Source organism: Neophocaena asiaeorientalis, unplaced genomic scaffold (assembly GCF_003031525.2).
Source record: "Neophocaena asiaeorientalis asiaeorientalis breed wild unplaced genomic scaffold, Neophocaena_asiaeorientalis_V1.1 scaffold371, whole genome shotgun sequence".
Taxonomy (NCBI): Eukaryota; Metazoa; Chordata; class Mammalia; order Artiodactyla; family Phocoenidae; genus Neophocaena; species Neophocaena asiaeorientalis.
The window spans coordinates 5,359,615-5,381,304 of record NW_020172369.1 but is presented as its reverse complement, the minus strand read 5'-3'; the positions used below and the strand labels follow the sequence as shown (position 1 = coordinate 5,381,304).

At 44.3% G+C, this 21,690-nt stretch overlaps 1 protein-coding gene across 1 annotated transcript in view; it reads right to left on the bottom strand.

The window, feature by feature from the left end:
* ZNF704 (zinc finger protein 704) overlaps positions 1-21,690 on the bottom strand; it is a 205,129-nt gene that overhangs the window by 14,444 nt on the left and 168,995 nt on the right. Inside the window, exons 5-6 of the mRNA XM_024731327.1 lie at positions 17,218-17,450; positions 3,888-3,988 (exon numbers count right to left, since the gene is read on the bottom strand). Coding sequence (XP_024587095.1) covers positions 3,888-3,988; positions 17,218-17,450 — 334 coding nt within the window. The remainder of the gene's footprint in view (positions 1-3,887; positions 3,989-17,217; positions 17,451-21,690) is intronic.

Sequence of the window (21,690 nt, the reverse complement as noted above, 5' to 3'; positions counted from 1 at the left end):
GGCAGGCGGACTCTCAACCACTGTGCCACCAGGGAAGCTGTCAGAAGTTACTTTTTAAAAGTATCACTCTGGCAATTGTCTGGAGAGAGAAGAGAGGAGAGGAGGGCAAGAGGGGTGGGAGGCCAGCGAGCAGACTGTGGAGCTGATGACAGTGGCCGGGCGAGAGGTGGGAGGTGCAAGTGACCTGAGCTCTCAAATCGGGGAAGTATTTTGCACGTTAGGTGTTAGGACTTAATTCTGAACTGTTAGATCCTCTGAGCTCCCTGTGAGGTGCGTTCAGTTTATTTAATTCACTTTATGTAATGACTTGGTACATTTCTGCAATTTTTTTAAAACCCCCGTCGCCTCCCTAAGACTGATTCTCTAGGGCTATGTCTTGCTCATCTTTGTGTCTCACCACACATATCAGCGCATCTGGCCTACAGTAGGTGCCTATTAAATGTTGAATGAATGAACGAAGGAAGCTGATGTTATAGCACAGTGATTCCCAGCATGAATTCTGGAGTCGGACCTCCTGGGTTCAAATCCTGACAGCTTCTAGCTGTGTGTGTGATTTTGGCAGCCTGCACCCTTATATAAAATGACGTAGCACAGCTGGCCCACCATATCTGTGGGTTCCGCAGCTGCAGGTATGGAGGCCTACTGCATACGTGCTTAGAAGTGTACCGCACACATAATAAGCACTGAGTGCGTATTAAATAAAAATAAGGCTGATGTTAAAAGGCCTCAATGTTGTGACTTCCCTGGTGGCGAAGTGGTTAAGAATCCACCTGCCAACGCAGGGGACGCAGGTTCAGTCCCTGGTCCGGGAAGATCCCACGTGCCGTGGAGCAACTAAGCCCGTGAGCCACAACTACTGAGCCTGCGCTCTAGAACCTGCAAGCCACAACTACTGAGCCTGAGTGCCACAACTACTGGAGCCCGCACGCCTAGAGCCCGTGCTCTGCAACAAGAGAAGCCACCGCAATGAGAAGCCTGCACACCGCAATGAAGAGTAGCCCCCACTCGCTGCAACTAGAGAAAGCCCACAGGCAGCAACGAAGACCCAAGGCAGCCAAAAATTAATAAATAAATTTATATGTATATTTAAAAAAGCCTCAATGTTTACTATCACCAGGAAAAATATCTTCTAGTACTTCAGCAGTTTTTCTCCCTGAGACATGGAAAATTGTACTTTTCCACAGAAAGCTTTGCATAAAATAACTGTCGAGTAAATAATAACATTTATTGGATTTATGAATTTCTAGGGAAATGGTGCACATCTGGCCACTTGGTTTTATGGGATAGCCTCTGCACATCTCCCTTCCCTGGGGCATCGCCAAATTTCATGACCATATCCAGCAGGCGCAGGACGCTGACTCGGAATAAACTTTTTTCCCACTTACAATCCCTGTATAGAACTTAAAACACAAGTCTCCCCTTCTCCTCGGCCTTTCTGTTTAGCCACATCGGGGGCTTCTCCCAGCCTCGTTCCGTTTCCCCTGAGGTCTCAGGAGGAGGCGTCTAGGGAGGTGTCTGCACTGTTCCAGGTCAGGCTGGGCTTGGCTTTCCTACAAGCAGAGCATGGAAGACCCCAGAGAGTGGGCTGAAGAATGTGAGCCTGTTCTATTCCTGTCCCCACTTCCTCTCCAGTAAAGGGCAGGCCGAGTTGCTACTGGCTGCCTGAGTGCCACTAATAGACGCACAGGCCTGGGGGAAATTGTGTGTCCTACACGGGGATAAACCAGGATCAGCCCCTGGTGTATAAGAATGGAGTGAGACTTAAGAGAAAAACAGTGTACTTTTTATACTGGCATGGCATGCACGGCAGCTACATCAGATGCAAGACACATATTTGGGGGTTCTGGAATGCCCCCTTCTTCCCCTAGGTCCCACAGCCAACACTCATTAAAAATGCCCCATCCTCCTACAGTCACATCATGGAGGACATGGGTTAAGGCAAAGGCGGTCCCCTTCCGACCCCTACCCAGGTCCATGAGAGCTTCATATACAGACAGAGCAGCCTTGGAGTCCTGCTAACCCAGGCCCATTCCTGTGCGATGGCTGGCAGGGATGTGAATCGTAATTCACCAAGGCAATGTGAAGCACACAGAGTAAAAAGGGAATCCCAGGGAAGTGAATACAGCAGCTGCACGTTGAATTTCACCCACCATGAGAGCACCCCGGAAGCTCAAAGGAAAATTCTGTGAAGCCGTTTATAGTCTATAAATACATATATGTGGCATGTGTTTCTGCGTAGTGCTGAATAGGATTCGAATCGTTGGGCAGAGGGACTTTAAAACAAATACCCCAGGTCCTGATTATAGCTTCCAGAAGCCCTTCCTAAACCTTTAAAGAACTCTGAGCTATTTACTCTGTGAGCTGTGCTGACAGTGAGGTTTGAGAGGAGAAGCTGCAGGATCTCCTTCTCCGAAGCCTTTAGGAACAGGAGGGCATTCTGCCCCGCAATGTTTCAGTGTGGTGCTTCCTGGAGGATGAAGTGGACCCTCAGGCTAGCGGAGCAGACGCCCTGCTTTGCTGGGCCACACCCACAGCGCTTGGTGACTTTCCACGTGCTGTGCCCTGGAAGGGTCTGGCTCTGTCTCCAGCATCCCAAGCCTACAGGTTAGGGAGATAGATCTCTGCTTCTCTCCAGTCACTGAAGGGGCCGATCCACACCAATCAGCAATATCACCTTAGAACCAGTTCTTGTTTTCTTTTTCTACCACTTTTTTTTAATGGATGATGCATTCCCTAAATTTATCCATTGCTGGGCAAAGTGACTGTAGTGTTTATTTCTCAACACTCATTTTTTGAAAGGGCTTCTCCGTGTCCAAGCATTTTGGGGGCTGTTCGTGGATTTGCCTTAGGCACACTGGTTATGACTTACAGCTTCTCAAGGTCTCTTCTCAGTCCCAGATCCCTGGACAAGAAAAACCCAGAGACTAGAGCACAAGGCAACTGAACTACCATTGCCCCTCTGGAGTGGCCCCTAATCCCTGTTGCTAGAAACTTAGTTTCATCTTTCCTTAGAATGGTTTCTATATAACACAAGGAAGTTGTACAAATAAAGGACTTATTTGGGCAACAGAAAATGATAGAGCAGGTCATCAGGCATCATAAGAATAGCAACAGCAGCACTGATTGTCACTGCGGTTCTTAAACCCTTTTCAGGTTATATCTGCCTTTGAGGCTCAAAGTCATGAATACACTCCATTGGGAAAAAAGTGCACATCTAATTTTACAGACAATTTCAGGGGGTTCAAGGACCCCTTACCCTACCCTACCCTACCCTAGTGGTCCACCTTTTACAAATTATTCTAACACACCTTTTAGTTTTGACCCTCACACATGCCCCTGCAGGGCTGATATAATTAGCCTCATTTTCAGAAGGACCTGAGGCTCCAAGCAGTGACGTGTTTAATATCACTTAGTGCAGCGGTCCCCAACCTTTTTGGCACCAGGGACCAAAGTTTCTGGAAGACAATTTTTCCACAGAGCGGGTGGTGGAGGAGGATGGTCCAGGAGGTGATGCGAGCCATGGGGAGCGGCTGTAAATGCAGGTGAAGCTCCGCTCACTTGCCCGCCGCTCACCTCCTGCTGTGCGGCCCGGTTCCTAACAGGCCACGGACGGGTACCGATCCTCGGTCCTGGGATTGGGGACCCCTGACTTAGTGAGTATATTAGGGAGGCTTTACAAATGTAAGTCACCTTCTTTCCACTTGCCATACTGGCCTATATTATCTGCAGTGGGCATCTCCATGGTGATTAGGAAGATCCAGCTGGCTTAGTCCCTAGTCCTGTGTTCAGAATTTTTAAGGCACGGTGTGGTGTGTAATTCTGAGTGCAAGTGACCCTGGATCGAACTGATGGAGGTACGCCAAGCTCTGAAGGGAGGGCTGCCTTACCCGAGATGAATGGTCCGGATGTGCTTCTGCATACCCACTGCAGTGCTCAGAACCTTCCCACAGTTCTTCCAGAGGCATTTGAACATCACCTTCATGGAGTTCTATACATGGGAGAGAAAGTTACATTAAAATGAAAACTAACCCAACAATTGTAATTTTTTCCTTCATTAGAAAAGCAGCAGCGTCCCATTCTCTTGACTATAACTCAGCACACCATTCTAGGAAATCCCCCCGGCTGGTGAGGATCTTGGTGACTTCAGAGATTTTCTTGCATCCTTCATGAATACTGAGCCCTGCTGGAACATTTAGTTCACTTTCATTGAGGTGGTCACAGTGTCATTTAGGCATTAATGACAGTGTCTAACATTCACTGAGCACTTACCATGTGCCAGGTGCTAGTCTAAGAATTTATCCCATTTAATCCTAAAAGATGGATGCTATTATTATCACCATTTTACAGATTCATGGAAAGCTTTCAGGAAAACTTGCCCTGGCTATGAGCCAGCTTCCAGCAAAGCTGGGATATGAAGTTTGGGAGTCTGATTCCAGGAACCACTCTCTCCACCAGGATACGGTTCCATCTTCTCTTACAAGGATCTCAGAAGTTTTCCGAAACAGTCCAGCACAGGGATTGAGAGCACCGATTCTGGACTGCCTTTCTCAAGTCCTGGTTTCCTTATTTATCAAGTAGGAACAATAGTACCTGTCTCATAAGGTTATTATGAGGATTAAATGAGGTCATGAAAGTGAATCATTTAGCGCAATACTGACGGGAGTAATTATTCAACCAATGGCAGCTATTATGGTCTTATTAGATTATACTTCCCGGAGTGAATTTGACAGGGAGTGAGTTTTCTCCAGGGAGGGTGCTTGTCATTGGACTGCTGTCTCTTTGCTAATTGTTTCCATGGGCACGGTGACAATCACTTCCATGTACTCACCGAGCCCCATCCCGTTTTCACCTGGGAACAGACTAGACTTCACTTCCCAGCCTCCCTTGCAGTTAGGTGGGGTCAGGGCCAGGGAAACATGGGCAGAAGTGACACACATTCCTTCTAAGCCTTGTCCCTAAACTACTTCTCAATGTCACCCAAGCCCGCTCTGCTGACTAGAGGTAGGGGATACCCAAGGACTTAGGGGACAGTAGAACCACTAGGTCAGAGATTTTTAAATTTTCAATATTTTTAAAATTGAAGTATAGTTGATTTACAATGTTGTGTTTATTTCTGCTGTATAACAAAGTGATTCAGTTATACATGTATACACACACACACACACACACACACACATTCTTTTTTTAAATATTCTTTTCCATCATGGTTTATCATAGGATATTGAATATAGTTCCCTGTGCTATATAGTCAGACCTTGTTGTTTAGATCAGGGATTTTTAATCTTTTGTTTGCCATGAACCCTTCTGGCAGTCTGTTAAATTCCATGGCCCCCTTCTTGAATAATGTTTTTTAATGTTTAAAATAAAATACATAGGATTACGAAAAACTGCAAGAGTACTGAAACAGCTATCAAAATATTTTAAAATTTTGTGAAATGGTAATATATGTACTCTTTAACCCATTAAATAACAAGATCTTTAAGTGAGTCTAGTAACTACCATAATTTCAAAGTAGTGTTAAGCATAAATGATATTTCATGATATCTGCTAAAATTGAAAGGTGATATGAAAATATCCATGATTTCTATTGGTACTAAAGTCACAGGTGGCATTAACTTTATTGTGGTTTGATGTCTTCGATCATAATTGCAGGAAATGCTATATTATAGTTAAAAGATTCATGACAATAAAGATATACTTCTTCTCCCATCCAAGTTCACAGACTCCCTGAATTCTGTCCACCCCCTTTCCGGGACCTGTGGACTCCAGGTTAAGAACCTCTGTACCAGGAGGAAGGAGCCTGGGTCCCTGGAGGATTGTGTGGGGCAGAGACACCCCTTCACCACCCCCCGCTGACCTGACTGGATTGTGACATGAGAAATCCTTTACGGGGTTAAGCCACTGACGTTTGGGAATGGGTTATTTCAACCGTAAGCCTACCCTGACCAATCAACATAGTAGTCTTGACACCTTCCTTGAACTGACGACGGAACTGATGTAGCTTTGTTTACAAGTCTAGTAGGATTTCTGCCCTCAAGCCCTGTTCTAGAAAGCAATCATTTACACATTTAGAGGATGATTCATAGCTATTATGATGGGATTAATATCCTGATCCAGCCACCCACCCGCACCCAAGTCTTTCTCTAGGTTTCTCAGTTGAAACAAGGTACCTGGCAACTTCCCGGAGTGAGGATACCCTGTGTGTCGGGAATGGTCACTTACAGCGTGGCAAGTGGAGGACAGAGCGTGGTGGCACATGGCTACAGTCTGCTGGGAAAGATTAGTGACAGCAGAAGGAGCCCACACCTCCTGTGGGCTTCATGAGCCCAGTGGCCTAGGGGTCCCAGGGGCTCTGGCCAGGTGGCCGGCATTCCTGACACAGCAACCTAGCCATTCCCACTGTAGCTCCTGGGCATCTCAGACAGCCTACCTGTGCTCCCCGCTGCAATGGGCAGTACTGAGCCCTAGGAGCTGCAGCAGCGAAGAGAGGGAGCAGAAGGTGAGAGAGGGATGTGAGGGGAGCTGAGAAGCAGAGACAGAATTAGGAGACTTTAAAGTACATGATCCTGATGCGTCGGTGTTTATTCTAAGGAGACGGTTCACAAATTTCAGGCTCCCTGATCTCCTTGAGCCACTGATCCAAACGCCTGAGATGTAAGATGAGCCAAAGGGGGAGAGTTTAAATCTTGCCCTGCCCCCCACCCCAACCCCAAGGTTCACAAAAAAGAATTCTGCTTGGTGTTTTTTATTCAAAGCATATGACAACTTAACAGTATAAATGAACAAATCCTCACCCTAGGAATGCTTTCTGTCCGTTTTTCAAACAATGAAGCTATACTATTAAAAATTATCTTCCACTTAAGGGAATTAATGACTTGAACCAAAATTACAGGTATCTGAGAGTCCAAATATCCATTTGGAAATGAAGTCATGATAGATGAAAACACTTTCTGATTCATTCCAAGCCTCTCTGCTGTTGGTAGTCCTTTATTCATTAAACCAGGTAGCTATTTAGCAAGGAATATTCCAGTGGCTGGTGACAGAAAGAAATCTAAGAAGCTGTGCTCCAGGAACTTAGATCCTAGTGGGAGAGACAGAGAAATGATAATAAATGATGATGGTTTCAGGTATGGTAAGGTCACTGGAAATGGGGGTGGGCTGTGTTAGGTCAGACAAAGCCTCTAGAAAGTGACTTCTGAGCTGGGACCTGCGGGTTGGAGAAGAAGCGAGTCATGCTATGAGCTAGAGTTTTCCAGGCAGAGGGAAGAGTTCATGCAAAGGTGTGAAGATGGGGCAGAGCTTGACATATTGTAGGGCCAGAAAGGACAGTGAATTTAGAGGGAAAGGAGAGAGGCTGTGATCTGTTGGAAATAATGTGGAGAGGCAAGGAGGGCCAGATCATGCAGGGTCTTGCAGGAGAAGGTAAGGAATTTGGATTTTATTCTAAAATAAAGAAGCTACTGAAGGGGTTTAAGGAGGGGAACGACATTATATGATTTAGGCTTTAAGAAAACATCACTCTCTTCTGGGGAGAGAACAATAAGGTCACCAGTGTGATGCCCCCACAGGTCAGAGAAGAGGGCGGCTGGAAGAAGGCTTGGGCAGTGAGAATGGAGAAAAGTAGACACATTCAAGATCCATTTTGGTGCTCTGTAATGGCCTATATGGGAAAAGAATCTAAAAAAGAGTGGATATATGTACACGTATAACTGATTCACCTTGCTGTACACCTGAAAGTAACACAACATTGTAAATCAACTCTACTCCAATAAAAACGTTTTTAAAGAAAAAGATCAATTTTTGAGGCAGATCGAACAGTACTTGCTGTTGGGCTGAGTATGAGGAATGTTAAAAGGGGTGGTGTTAAAGATGACTTCTATAGCTTTGTGAGTTGTGGTTCTGTTTGGGATATGCTAATTTTGAGATACCTGTTATTGGTCAAGAGGAGGTGGCAAGTAGGACCATGGATCCGTGAGCCTGGAACTGAGGGGAAGTCAGGGCTAGAGATCTATATTTGGAGTCAGGAGCTGAAGGATTTCTTAAAACAGATCTGGATGAGATCATCTAGGGAAAAAAATGCAGCTAGAGATGATTAGAAGGCCCAGGATACTGCAGCATCCAATATTTCATGTAGGAGATGAAAGGGCAGCCGGAGAGAGAGAGGGTGGGGAAAGCAGTAGTAATCCAGACAGTGTGGTATTACCAGCACAAATAGAAGAAAGTGGTTTAAGAAGGGATATGTGACTTATCCAGTATCACTTGATGATTCCTACCAATTAGTCAGTTAGATAAAGTCTTTTGAAATTAATATAACAGTATTACACAACATATAGAACCAAATTCATTCTACATCTTAGGAATTTTGTAAAGGGTCAGACTGCTGATCGTTTTAGGAAATGACAATCACAGTGGTATTTTTGTGCCATAACAAGTATTATGTGTAACATTCTGTTCCTAGTCTTTGCAATAAGACGTCAAGCATTTGCTTCTTGAATTGATTACTAAAGCTTGGTACTGATTATAGAAAAATAAATGTCATTGGTATAACTCCTTTCCTTAGTTAGGAGGAAATAGCTGGTATAGAGGTATCGAATCCCCAAAATACAATGAAGCTGGGCCAATATCCTCTCTAAATCCCTTGGAATTTGGAGACCTACCAATTGCAAGTGTTTGTGTGTCATCTCCTCAATTACGCCCATACTATTTTGGGCCCCTGCTAAAGGCTCCAAAGAAATCTGTTGCCCAAAGAAAATTAGGTAATGGAAGTGAAGAAAAATGATCAACTTTGCTTCCTCCCTGCTTTTCTCTTTTGCCCGTGGGGTACCACACCATCCCTTCTGATTCCTTCTAGCCCTATCTACACCTTTATAAAGAGCCTCTTCATTAAACTCTTCTCAATTACCCCACTTGAGAACACCACCAGCTTTCCCCAGGACCTTGATTGAAATGGGGAAAAAGTAGGTTATAAAAGAATATAAACAACATTATATATTTGGGAGGGTATGTAATACAAATGATTACGTGGTAGAAATTGCATGGTAGAAATATTGGGGAAGGGTATCTTATTTTTACATTAATTTGCAAACATAAAAATTACCCTATTTTAAATTTAAAATGAAAGTCACCCTGTAACACTTGCTTGATTAATTTTTGGAGAATCAAAGTATACTAGCACGAGCACCTCGACTTTAATGAAATCAAGTGACTTCTTTCTACCTAGGTGAAGAATGTTCTCGGTGGAACCAGAGTCCCCTTAAACGGTGCTTAAGTACTTTTCAAAGTCCCCTGACTACATCCAATGGAGACAAATCCTTTGTCTACAGACTACTCACTGTTATGCTAAAGGAAAGTCAGCCATGGGAGGAGGAGAACAGGGAGAAAATAGCTAAATAAACACCTAGATTGCCACATGGATCCAAGCTTGCCCAAAGAGGCCAAACCAAGCAAAGCTGCCGGTGGAGCTGCAGCCTCCAAGTCTGAACGTGCCCCTCTGTGCTTCAGTCCTGGCTTCTCCTCTCAGCTCGAACAGACGTTCACAAAGCTGGGATGTCCGAGGGAGAGAGAGGTCCCTGTCGGTTGGGAAGCACAGCGTGCTAGGGTCCTCCACACATCTGCCTGATTAAGCTGAAGTTCCTGGCAGTTTACAAGCAGACTCACGGAATCTCACACAATGTGATATTCACAGCATCACCCAGGAAAGCTCTTTAGAACCGCCCAACTCTGGCCTCGTGGGCTACGATGGTTGGAAAGAACTTCCTGGGGACTCATCACTTTTGCAGCAGCTTCCAGAATGTCTCTCATACCGACTGCTTTGGGGCTCTAGGTTTCCTTCTTTGGCCAAGAAAGATCTTTGACCAAGGCTTCCTTCTTCATCTTCTCTCTGCTTCCCTTTCCATGGCAAACATCCATGCTGGTTTTGAATTATTTCGTACTCAGGGTACGTGGAGTAGTTTCTATTTTCCTGATAGAACCCAGACTGGTACACAGGACTGACAAGATGACTGCTGAAGGTCACCTTCAGTTCCAAGAGTGCAAACACAGCTGGATTTTGGAGTGTTATATGACACGTCCAGGGATAAGTTCAATTATAGCTATATTCCAGGAGGTACATAAGCATGGCTTTGAGCATCACATGACCAGTTTACCAGACAGCTGCCTGGAGTTAACGTCAAGTTGCCTTTTCTAAGGCAACTGAGAAGATCCTGATGTATGTTTTTTTTTTTTTTTTTTCTGTACGCAGGCCTCTCACTGTTGTGGCCTCTCCCGTTGCGGAGCACAGGCTCCGGATGTGCAGGCTCAGCGGCCATGGCTCACGGGCCCAGCCGCTCCGCGGCACGTGGGATCTTCCTGGGCCGGGGCATGAACCCGTGTCCCCTGCATCGGCAGGCGGACTCTCAACCACTGAGCCACCAGGGAAGCCCCTACTGTATGTTTTATTTGGCGATTGGTGTGTGTGTGTGTGTGTGTGTGTGTGTGTGTGTGTGTGTGTGTGTGTGTGTGTTGGGATGGGTGAGGGGTGGACACTCATGCATCCAGGCTTCCCAGAGGGAAGAGGGGCCAATTATTCTGCACAGGTGAGCGTGTCACACATGCTTCCTCAGCCTGCCTTATGGGAAGCCACGCCCCTGGCAGAGGCTGCAACGGCTCTTTCAGAACCAACACGTCTACTCAGACCTTCAGCAGGTTCCAAAGGCTGATAAACGCTGTCCTAAAAAAATTAGTAACTGTTAGAAGTTGTAGGCATTCCAATTCTTTTCTTTACTGGGAGAGCAGCATTATACATGTCACCTCACCACCCTGGGACCTTCCTTCTTTATTCGTAAAACAAGAGGACTGAACAAGATTAGTGATTTTGGATCTGTGAGGTGTGTGGGTAAATTCCAATGTATACCAAGCAGGGATTAAACATCTCTCACTTGTATGTGCCATTTATAGATTCTGTGGTAATAAAATTTAAAAATAACAAAAAGATTTTTGTAAATGGAATAACAGAATGTATCCCCTTGTATCTGGCTTCTAAACCTCAGCATAATTTTTTTTGAGATTCACCCATTGTTCCTTATTTCAGTCATTAGTTGCCTTTTATTGTGGTGTAGTATTCCATTTTATAACGTATCACAGGTTTCCAGTTTGGGGTGGCGATGAATAAAACTGCTATGAAATTTGTCTACAAGTGTTTCTGTGGACATCCTTTCTTATCTCTTAGGTAAATATCTAAGAGTGGAATTGCTGGGTCATATGGTGAATATATATTTACCTTTTCTTAAATTAAAAAATTTTTTCTTTATTTGTTTTTATATTTACCTTTATAAGAAAGTGCGAAACTGCTTTACAAAGTGGTTGTGCCATTTTACATTCTCAAGAGCAATGAATGAGAGTTCCTGTTGCCAACATTTGGCATTCTGTACACCAAAAAGTGCACACTTATGACCCCATTTTCAACAGGCAAAATTAATCTCTAGTGACAGAAGTCAGGGCAGTGTCTGCCTGTCTGGGGTAGGGGGTGGCATCTGACTGCAGAGTACACAAGGATTGCTGGCCTGGATCACAGTGGTAGTTACTCAGGTGGAGACATTAGTCAAAACTCACTGAACTATATACATTTAAAGCGAGTTCATTTTATCATGTGGAAATGATACCTAAATATAGAGTAGATTTAAAACGATTTCTAAAACCACAACAAAAGTATTCCTGAATTAATAGAAATCCCTAGTCATTATATATTTTCTCGATCAGTGATTTCTAAAAGTGCATCTCGCCTTTGGGGACACCTGTACATTTCCAGACATGATCAAGCGGTCCTGTAACTTGGAAAGGTTGAGCCTGGGCTCGATGATTTCTGAAGTCCTTCGAGCTCCTGGACCACACACTGCCCGGCAGACTATTCTAAGATGCTGTCATTAAATTGCCTAGATCTCTCTTCTTTACCCTGATCCTCCCTGAGGTCAATCAGCTCCCCGGCTCTGGCTGGCAATGCTGTGTCATCACCGTGAAACCCCGTACGTACAGTGTGACCCTGAGCTGCTTTTCTTAGCACCACCCTCCCCAGCAGTTCTAACAGATGGGTCTATTTCTGGAGCAGCAGTTCTTCTTACAGAAGGCACCTCTCTGCTCAAAATTAGTGGGTTAGGAATTAAGTCCATGTAGAGACTGGCAACAGGTGTATCCGTGAGGGCCTTGAGGGTCTGTTTTCTTTCCGGAGCAGTCATTCACAATTTAAAGTGATTCACTGCTCTCTGATTCTGAAAGACGGAACACGTAGAATGGAGCAAATGATTAATTCTACTGTTTACTGTTTACTACTGTACAACTATGACCGAAGCAGCTTATGTGAACTTAGCTGTTTTTTCTCTGACTTGCGATCCTCTCTAGTCCACAGGTAAAGTGGTTCATGGTCAAGACACCTGTGAAATAAAGGAAAATGACGAAGGCTGGAATTTTGTGATTGCTTTTGATTTGCGCTGATGTTCTGAAATGCAGGGTCCTGAGTCAGATTTGCTCATAGGGCCCTGATTTCTGCCACTGTCATTGCTTCCTTCACCCCTCACCTGACGTAGTCTGGCCTCTTCCATTAACCCTAAATAAGCCCAAGGTGGCTGAGATAGCCGAAGGGCTGCAGCGGCCCTGACCTGGTCAGAATGGGTCAGGATGGAGGACGGAGGCAGGCAGCCTTCTCTCTCCACACCCACGGTTCTCAAATTCCATTCGGTCTGTTGTCAAATGGGTAAAAAGGAAAGCGAAATATTAGCAGCCAGCATTTACTGCTCACACAGTCCTCACAACAACATGATCAATATGGTGCTATCATTCTCCATATTGTACAGATGAGGAAACTGAGGCTTAGAGAGGTCAAGTGATTTGCTAAGGTCACACGAGTACGGCAGCTGGGGTGCTAATTCCAGAGCCCGAACTGTTTTATCCTGTTTAGCAATGGACAAATCCAAAATCTGACTGAACTAGGAATCTGACATGGAAAGAAGCACGTTAGTAATTAGCTATCAGCCCCTCTTGATTTTTCCAGAGGTCGTCAGGAATTGATGGTTAACTCTTGGCCTTCCAGAGAATTGTTTCCTCCCAGACGCCCGGAGCGGCTGTATTTAGGGCCATTGCACCACCTTGTGGTCATGATGGGAACTGCACCTTCCCCGTGGTCCCAGAATCCTGGCTCATACTACCAGGCTTTCCTCCGAGCAGCCTCGAAGTACTGTCAGTATGAAATTCCAGAGGAAAAATTCTTCTAGAACGGGGCTTGACGCAGTTGACTGGCTGATCTCCAAAGCCGGGAGAAAGAAGCCTTTCATTTCCCCTCCTCGCACCCCACGCACCTTGGCTGAAGGGCCTGTTAAGAGCGATGGGCGCTTCCTGCGGGAAGTCGCGCCCCCATCAGACAGCCTGGAGTGCCTCTCTCTGTCTTCAATTTCTTTGCGAACCCTTTGCACCCCGCTCCCGCCCTGCCATGTAATGTTGGCTGTAGCTGGGTCTGTTTTCTTTCCATGTTGTTTTCTTCTGGGCGGCAGAGGGAAATGTGGATTCCTTCAATTAACTTGCCTCAAGAGTTTCATCTTTGCTCTTTCAGCGAAACTGATCTTATTTCTAACACATTTAAGCTACAGGATTTGGGGCAAATCACATAACCTCAGTGAGACTCTTCTGCACAATAGGGATATGACTAGGCCAAGGATTTTTGTGATGATTAAATGACATGCTGCGGTTAAAAGCATTTTGTAAACTGTAACAAAATATGCAAATGTAGTTATTGTCAGCAATTGTTGCTTGCGTACTACTGAGAGTAGGCGATAACGCCTTGTCTAGGCAATGGATCTCTCTTCCTCTTTACACAAGTGGAACAGGGATCACGTAAGAGGTGACAGTGAGGAAAAGCGACAAGGAGTTTCTATAATGTGGAGGAAGTTGAGGGTCATTGCTTCATAATCAGTATAGGGTATGCCTCCTCCCCCTTTGTTCTGGGATCCTAAAATGTCCATTACAAAGTTGCTACATTCCTTCCAGTGCATGGGGTTTTAGGGCTTGTAAGCCCTTTCTACTTATGGTTGGTCACACTTAATCTTCGTGATTGTCTTGAGAGAGGTTTGATAATGCCTGTTTGCCTGTTTGCCAGATTAAGAAGCTGATGATGAGAGGGATGAAGTGTTTTCCTTAAGTTCTCAGGGTAGCAAAGTTGAGTTGAGAATGTGGATCTTTGGATTTCCGACCAGGGCTCCTTCATTTACCACTTATATGTTCCCTCTTTTTTTTTTTTTTTTTTTTTTTTTTTTTTTTGCTGTACGTGGGCCTCTCACTGTTGTGGCCTCTCCCATTGCGGAGCACAGGCTCCGGACGCACAGGCTCAGCGGCCATGGCTCACGGGCCCAGCCGCTCCGCGGCATGTGGGATCTTCCCAGATCGGGGCACGAACCCGTGTCCCCTGCATCGGCAGGCGGACTCTCAACCACTGCGCCACCAGGGAAGCCCTATGTTCCCTCTTTATAATAAGCAACAGGGGCTTCCAAACTTTTTTGACCAGGAGCCACAGTAAGAGATACATTTTGTACAGTAGACATGTAAGTGTACAACTGAACCAAAGCATCAAGAAACAGTACTTATCCTGATTATGTACATTGTACCCTATTCTGTCCTATTCATTAAAGATGTGCTGTTCACGGCTCATTAAACCAATTCACAACCCACTATTGGATTGAGACCTGCAGTTTGGAAAATACTGATCTAGAAGGTTCTCAAACAATCCCCACAGGATACGTGACCATCACAACTGCCCATGGTCTCAAATGGATATTATGAATCTGAGGGAATGAAGAGGAAAATAAAATGAATTCAGAAAGTTTCACCAACTAGAACATACTGCCTAATGGATTAGACAATTAACTCTCAGAAATCTTGTGAAATATGATTTTTAAAACTCTAAAATAGCTGCATTACAGTTACTGTGTTTCTACCACATCGTGAGCACAGCATTTATCACTCATAATTATTACTGCCTCTTTACACATTAGTGTCCACCCACCCAACTTTCAACCTTGAAGGAAGGGGCTACGCCTTAATCTCAGGGCATTGAGCACTGTGCTTGCTGGGTGCTCAATAAGTATTGGTTCACTTAATATATTTAAAAAAATGAATTGCAACCATCCTACTTTCCTGTTACTCTCACTATTCAAAGTACCATTAAGTTCAAAAGGCAACGACTAAAGCGGCAGGGGGGCGGGTGTGATGAATTGGGCGATTGGGATTGACATGTATACACTGCTGTGTGTAAAACTGATGACTAATAAGAACCTGCTGTATAAAAAAAAAGAAGGCAACGACTTGGTCTATGTAAAATCCTCTCGTTAAAAATTAGGGACTATTAGCTTCATCCTGTTGATATTACAGTGGGGGGAGGCGGGGGCGGAAATCCAGAGGGAGAAGTCGTAAAGAAAGAAGGAGGAACTTGGTTTTCACTCGTTCATGTATTCCTACTATCCCGACTCCTGCAGAGTGGGTCTGTGCCCTTCAAATAAATGCCACTAGGTAATGATTTTTTTTTTTTTTCTTTTCTCTTGGTGACTTGACTATCCCCTAATTGAGTTGAAGCCTACAGACCTTAAATACGAGTCTGACTAATGCAACCTAATTGCGATGCAAGAGTATGAATTTTGGCTCGTGGCTGGAGTGGAAAGGAAAGGCTGTGATGGGCCTTCAGCAGCACACCTTCCAAGCATTGGGGGTTCCCTGTGCTGTGAGTCCTTGCCACAAGGCTGGGCCACGCTTGATGAGAGCCAAGGCCACACACTCTGAAGGCCCCAGAGAGAAAGTCTGTGCAGCCTGAAGCAACAGAACAAGACTCCAGGTCCATGCAGCCGTCTCGCCTATGGGTTCCCACTGAAAAGTGCCAGCCTCCCTCTCCGTCTAGTCAAGCGAAGACGCAGTGTCTGCGGGGACCCACGGGATGCCGGAACAACTCCAGGCCGCCTGCCCAATGGACTGGAGTGTAAAACAGCAACTCTTCATGCCACTGCCTCCGGGAAGGATAGCAGACTACATTAATGCCCTGTTCTCTGGGCAGAGAGAGTACGTACACCACCGCCCCTGCTACACATGCTGCGTGATGCTAAGAGAGACGCAGGGAGGGACGGTGTTGGATCAGTGCCATCTCTTTGTTTTTCTCTTTGAAATGAACTGGGGGAAAAAAAGGTTGCACTGCAGTCCTCGGGGTTTTCTTTGGATCTTTATTGGTGAACAGTCATTAATACTGAAGCTGCCAATTGCAAATTAAAAGACTAATATATAATAACAGCTTCATATTTACATGGAGATTTAAAAAATAATGTTAAAATGTTTCCTAGATAGAGCAGTAGAATTTCTTTATTCAATGAAACAGAAATGTTTTTTAAAATCGTGAGTGACCATAATGATTTAAATGTATGTGAAGAGAATGAAAAGAATATGAGTTTTCGCTTCAGGCAGACCTGGTTTGAATGGCGGCTCTGGCCCTTCCTAACCTGCAGAACAGGAGAGACTTAAACGTATAATCTCCCTGGTCCTCAATCTCCTCCTCTCAAGACAGGAAAATAATACTTACCGTACAGGACTGCTGTGAGGATTAAATAAAAGTGTAATCAATTAATTTATTAAATCAATTAATTATACCTCCTTTTTCACTTCTAATTTAATAAATGTATAATTTGGGGTATATTACTTATATACTACATACGTTTATATGTTAGCTTTCATGTATATTTCACACCTGGTTTTATAAAAATAAGATGCAAAATATTCTTTCCAACAATGCTTCAGGGCTCAGTGAAGCGGAAAAGAGAAAAACATATTAATTTTATTTTACAGATGAAGAAGTTAAGTGCCAGAAGAGAGTGAGTTAATTACCAAACCAAGCCTGAAGTCCAGTTTTCTGACTTCCAAATACTGGTAAGTCCCAGGTTATCTGATGTTAACTCCTAACCAGTGCAGCAACTTACAACCAGGGGAGAGCGTGGGGATGGGATGGGGGGAATGCGTCCTTGGAAGAAACATATTAATATTTTGGTCGTTTCTATTTGTCTTTAGCCACGACCCTTAATTTATTTTGAAACTTCAAGAACATTAGAGGGGAAGAGAGGAAGGGGCGTGGGTTGGAGAAGTACCAAAAATCACCACCCCAGGATCAAACCCGCCCTTAGAGGGCGGAGGGAAAGCACCGTCCCGCAACTGAAACCCGAAACCAACCTTTCGTTTCCTGGGAATGGGCTCGTCAAAGAGAAGGTTGCTGGCCTCCGCCTCGTCGATGCCATCGTCCGGGGGCGCGGGGCTGCGGAAGGGCTTGAAGCTGTCGGCGGACAGCGGCGGCGACGGCGTGGACGGGTTGGACTGGTCGCTGGGGGCGCTCCAGCTCCAGTAGCCGCTGCTGCTCGTGCTGGAAGGCACGCCGCCTCCCTCCTTCCACGATCCGCTCAGGCCCTCTGTCCGTTCACACAAGCACAGCGTCAGTACCCAGTCCCGGACCCCGGGGAGCCCAGGCATGGGTAAGAGGGGAAACGGGGGCCCGGATTCCATGACGGTGAAGGCACCTGCAGCCCACTTGGCAATTTGCAACAGCTGCGCATGTATGTTTTACTCTATTTATACTTCCCCCCCCCCAAAAAAAGCCCCATTATAGTTTATAAACATTTATTTTAGCCACACGACAACAGGTTTCTCTAAGAGTTTTCTGATGGGTGTTGCTTTGTGCAACACTAGTTCTTTCGGATGAGAGTGGAGATTACATAAAAACGAGGGGAAAAAAAGATGTTCTGGTTCCGTAAGTTTGGGAAGACCGGCGTTTATGGACTGTATCCCTAAGGGAGAAGTCATTTGCCGTATTTCCCCACACGCCACACCTCCACATTTTAACACTTTAAAAGGAATTTCTTACAGGACTGTGATTCTCGGAATACATTTTTAGAAAGAGTTAGTCTAAGATTTAAGAACCTAAGAGAACAAATTTCTGATTAGTTACCTAAAGCCATTTACCATCCTGCTTTTTATAAGAAATAATCGTGCCTTACATTTGGTGTGTGTTTTACATCTTACAGAGCTTATTCACACAATCTCCTGCATGCTCACAATATCTTTCAGGATAAGGATTATCATGCCCCTTTTACAGACAAGGACCCTGAGTCACCAGGAATTGAAGTGATCTGCCATTTCACCATGATTAATATATAACTTGGACGGGCCAGGGCCCCAAACCCTGGTATACCAGTTGGCCTTCTTTCTCCTTCAGGGCATGCAGGCCCCATGTTGTGACTATCCTCCCTTCTCTCTGGCAAAGCTGGTATCGTAAAAGAAGTTATTGGTAATAATTACTGATAAGATTGGTGTTGAATTTTACCTTTCCACTTGTGGGGGAAAACATGATGAAATGCTTGCTAATATAGAGAGATCTTTGCTCAGTTTGAATGTCTTCAGGGGGCTATTTTAATCACAGAAGATGTGCTTTACTTTTCAAAATGCCCAATCTTAATTAGCATTTGTATAAATTTGACTTTCTTTTTGGATAATTTCTTCTCCATATTAATGCACATTTTGAATATATTAAAACTATATTTTAACTCCAAGGAGGAAAAAAAATCCCAAAATGACTCATTAAAAAAATGCTGTTAACATCTGTGTAATTAGTAATGAAGAGAAGACAAATAGCAGACTAGCATTCATGGAAAAATTTCTCAACTACCTTCACCTAATTATAGGCTTCCAGAATATTCCACAACTTATGCCAAGCAAAAATTTCAGTTAGATGAATGAAGTTTTAAGTTGAATAGCAGAAGTAAGTTGACCATCTCCTTAAAGCCAGGCTCTAACAGAATTACATGGTCATTTATGCAGGCTCACACCTTGACAGCAGCAACAAAACCAAATCAGCATCTCAGTCCCTGTAGTCTACACAGAGACTGATATACTCCCTGGACCCAAGTTGCCGCTGATAAATAAGAAAGCTCCATTCAATACAACATGAATTCAAGAGGAGCCCAGTGTAAGGCCTTAGGTAATACTACCTGGTGTGACAAACTCACGTGGCAGGCCCAGGAGGCTTCTAAATATATCACAGCATGCACTTGTAAATAAAACAAGTTCATAGTGCAAGATCTGTAATCGTGTTAAGTATGAGGAACTGAAATTATTTTGAGAACCAACAATTGTTACAGTGTGGTTACAGTGCTTCATGCCAATGCCAAAAGTTAATTTGTTTGTTTACCCGTGAATGACATTTCCTTTAGAAACACTATTTAGGGACCTCCCTGGTGGTCCAGTGTTTAAGAATCCGCCTTCCAATGCAAGGGACTTGGATTCGATCCCTGGTTGGGGAACTAAGATCCCACGTGCCATGGGGCAACTAGCCCGCACGCTGCAACTACTGAGCCCACGTGCTCTGAAGCCCGCGCACCACAGCTAGAGAGCCCACGTGCCACAACTACTGCGCCTGTGCGCTGCAACGAAATATCCCGCGTGCCGAACTGAAGATCCCAAGTGCCACAACTAAGACCCGACGCAGCCAAATAAATATTTAAAAAACAAACACTATTTAATCAGAAGGACAATGGAATCTAGAAATATATTTTTCGGAAAATTCTTCAGAAAAAAGTCAGAACCAATTCATAATATTTTTCAGGGAGCAGTGTCTCCTTATCTTAAACATGTGTGTGCTAAAAATGCAGACAGGCATTTTGCTGAATCTCACCTTCTTTGCCGACCCACATCCTAACAAAATGATCCTTTTCCAGCACAGTAAAGGATCACAACAGTTTCCAAAAATTCACTGATATACAATCATTCTGGAGATAATTTTTATTTCTAAAAAAAAAAAGCCTTCATTATCATAAATTGCTTCCCCTTTTTAAGAATTTCCTCCCCTTTGCAGAATAAATGAGAGATATCAGAAATCTGGGATTACTAATTGGATAGTTATTTTCTAAGTCATAATGAACACTTTCTTTATAACTATGCTAGGAAAAGTTTGTATTGAAGAAGCAAAAGGTTTATTTTGATTCTAACATTTCAATACAAAGAAATATTAAAAATGTTCTCAAATTAAAAATATTCAATGGTAAAAAGAACGATTACATCAAAATTACTGTTTTCCCCTGAGGATTCCGTGAAATTCTGTAATTCCTTTTTCCTAGAATAGGTTTTGGGGATGACTTCACTTCTGCTTTTCCTATCATCTTTCTTACCAGCTTTGCCACGCTGAGAGGGACATCGGGAGAAATCATGCTCAGCTCAAGAGCACGGTGTCTACTCTGTGAGGAGGTGACATCACCCCAGCTTGAGGTGAATCATGATGGTGGGCCCTCCTGATTTCTGGTATTCATCTGAATTCCCAGTATCTTGACCATTCTTCCCACTTACAAATGGATTGGGGTAAGTTTTGGTGAGGATTCAGTGGATGTTCCACAAATTTATCTTAACACCTCCTGCTTACAACCAGATTATGGGTGAACCCTAGCTCTAGCTCATCATTGACTAGGCTGGCTTTTGAGAGAAGGTCTTCCCTGACTGTTAAGTTCCATCCAGTGGTCTCAGTACATTACATTCACTGGAGTGCAATATGGCTTCTGCCATGGGCCATCCACTGTGAATGTTCTTGCCAAAGCCACCAAATTCTTTGTGAGGCAGAACTGAGTCCTTCGCATGCTTGACCTTCTGAGGCATCAGAGGTCGCTCCCTGAAACAAGCTTTTCCCTTGACTTTCAGGAAGTCACACTCTCCTAATCTCTGCTTCTCCAGTTACCCCTCCCTCCGCCTCTCCCTGGGTTCTTTTCCTTCTATGATGAGAAAGCTCACCACTTCCCTCTTTGCCCTCCACTTCTCTACAACCCTCTCAGGGTCATTTCATCTGTGCTCATGGCTTCAAAATGTTGCCTTCCAATTCCACATCAGCCCAGACCTCTCTCCCAGGCTGCGCCCAGATCCCCATCAGATGCTGCCTCTTGAATGAATGATCCTCAGGTACTCCGCACTAAACGTGTTTCAAGCTGGATCTTCTTCAGCAACCCCACTTCTTGCTCCAAACATTCACTAATAGGTGTCTTCTTCTGCCTTTGTTCCCCATCTCAGGGAATGGGCTTCCTTGCGGAAGCACAGCAACTTCACAGAAGTCGCCCTTATCACTCCCCCGCCTTCATCCTCTCTGTCCATCACCAACTCCTGTTGATTCTGCCTTTTTCACATTTCTCAGTTATGCCCTATATGTATCCACACTGTGTCCACCAAGATTCAGGACACCCGCATGTGTTTTTCTTGTTTATTTTTTGTTTTGCCCTGTAAATCCAGTTATAACTTTCTAGTGCCTAAATCATTTAATAGCTCTCCTATAGCCTCAGATTAATGTCCAAACTCATAACCAGGCATACATGGCCCCCTGATTTCCTGCCAGGCTCTCCAACTTCATCTCCTACTGCCCTCCTGATTTATCATATTGAATTATGCAAGTCAATATTATATCATGACAAAGGAGATCTGGAATCAGGAAGATAGAATAGAATTTCAGCTCTGCTCTTTAAAAGTTAATTAATCCCCAAGTGCCTCAGTTCACTCATCTGTAAAACAGTGATAACATCTCATAGAATTGTTGTGAGAATTACATGAGATAAAGCAAACTTAGTACTTGGCACATAGTAAGTGCTCAATAAATGCTAGCCATTAATACAGCTGTGAAAGTCA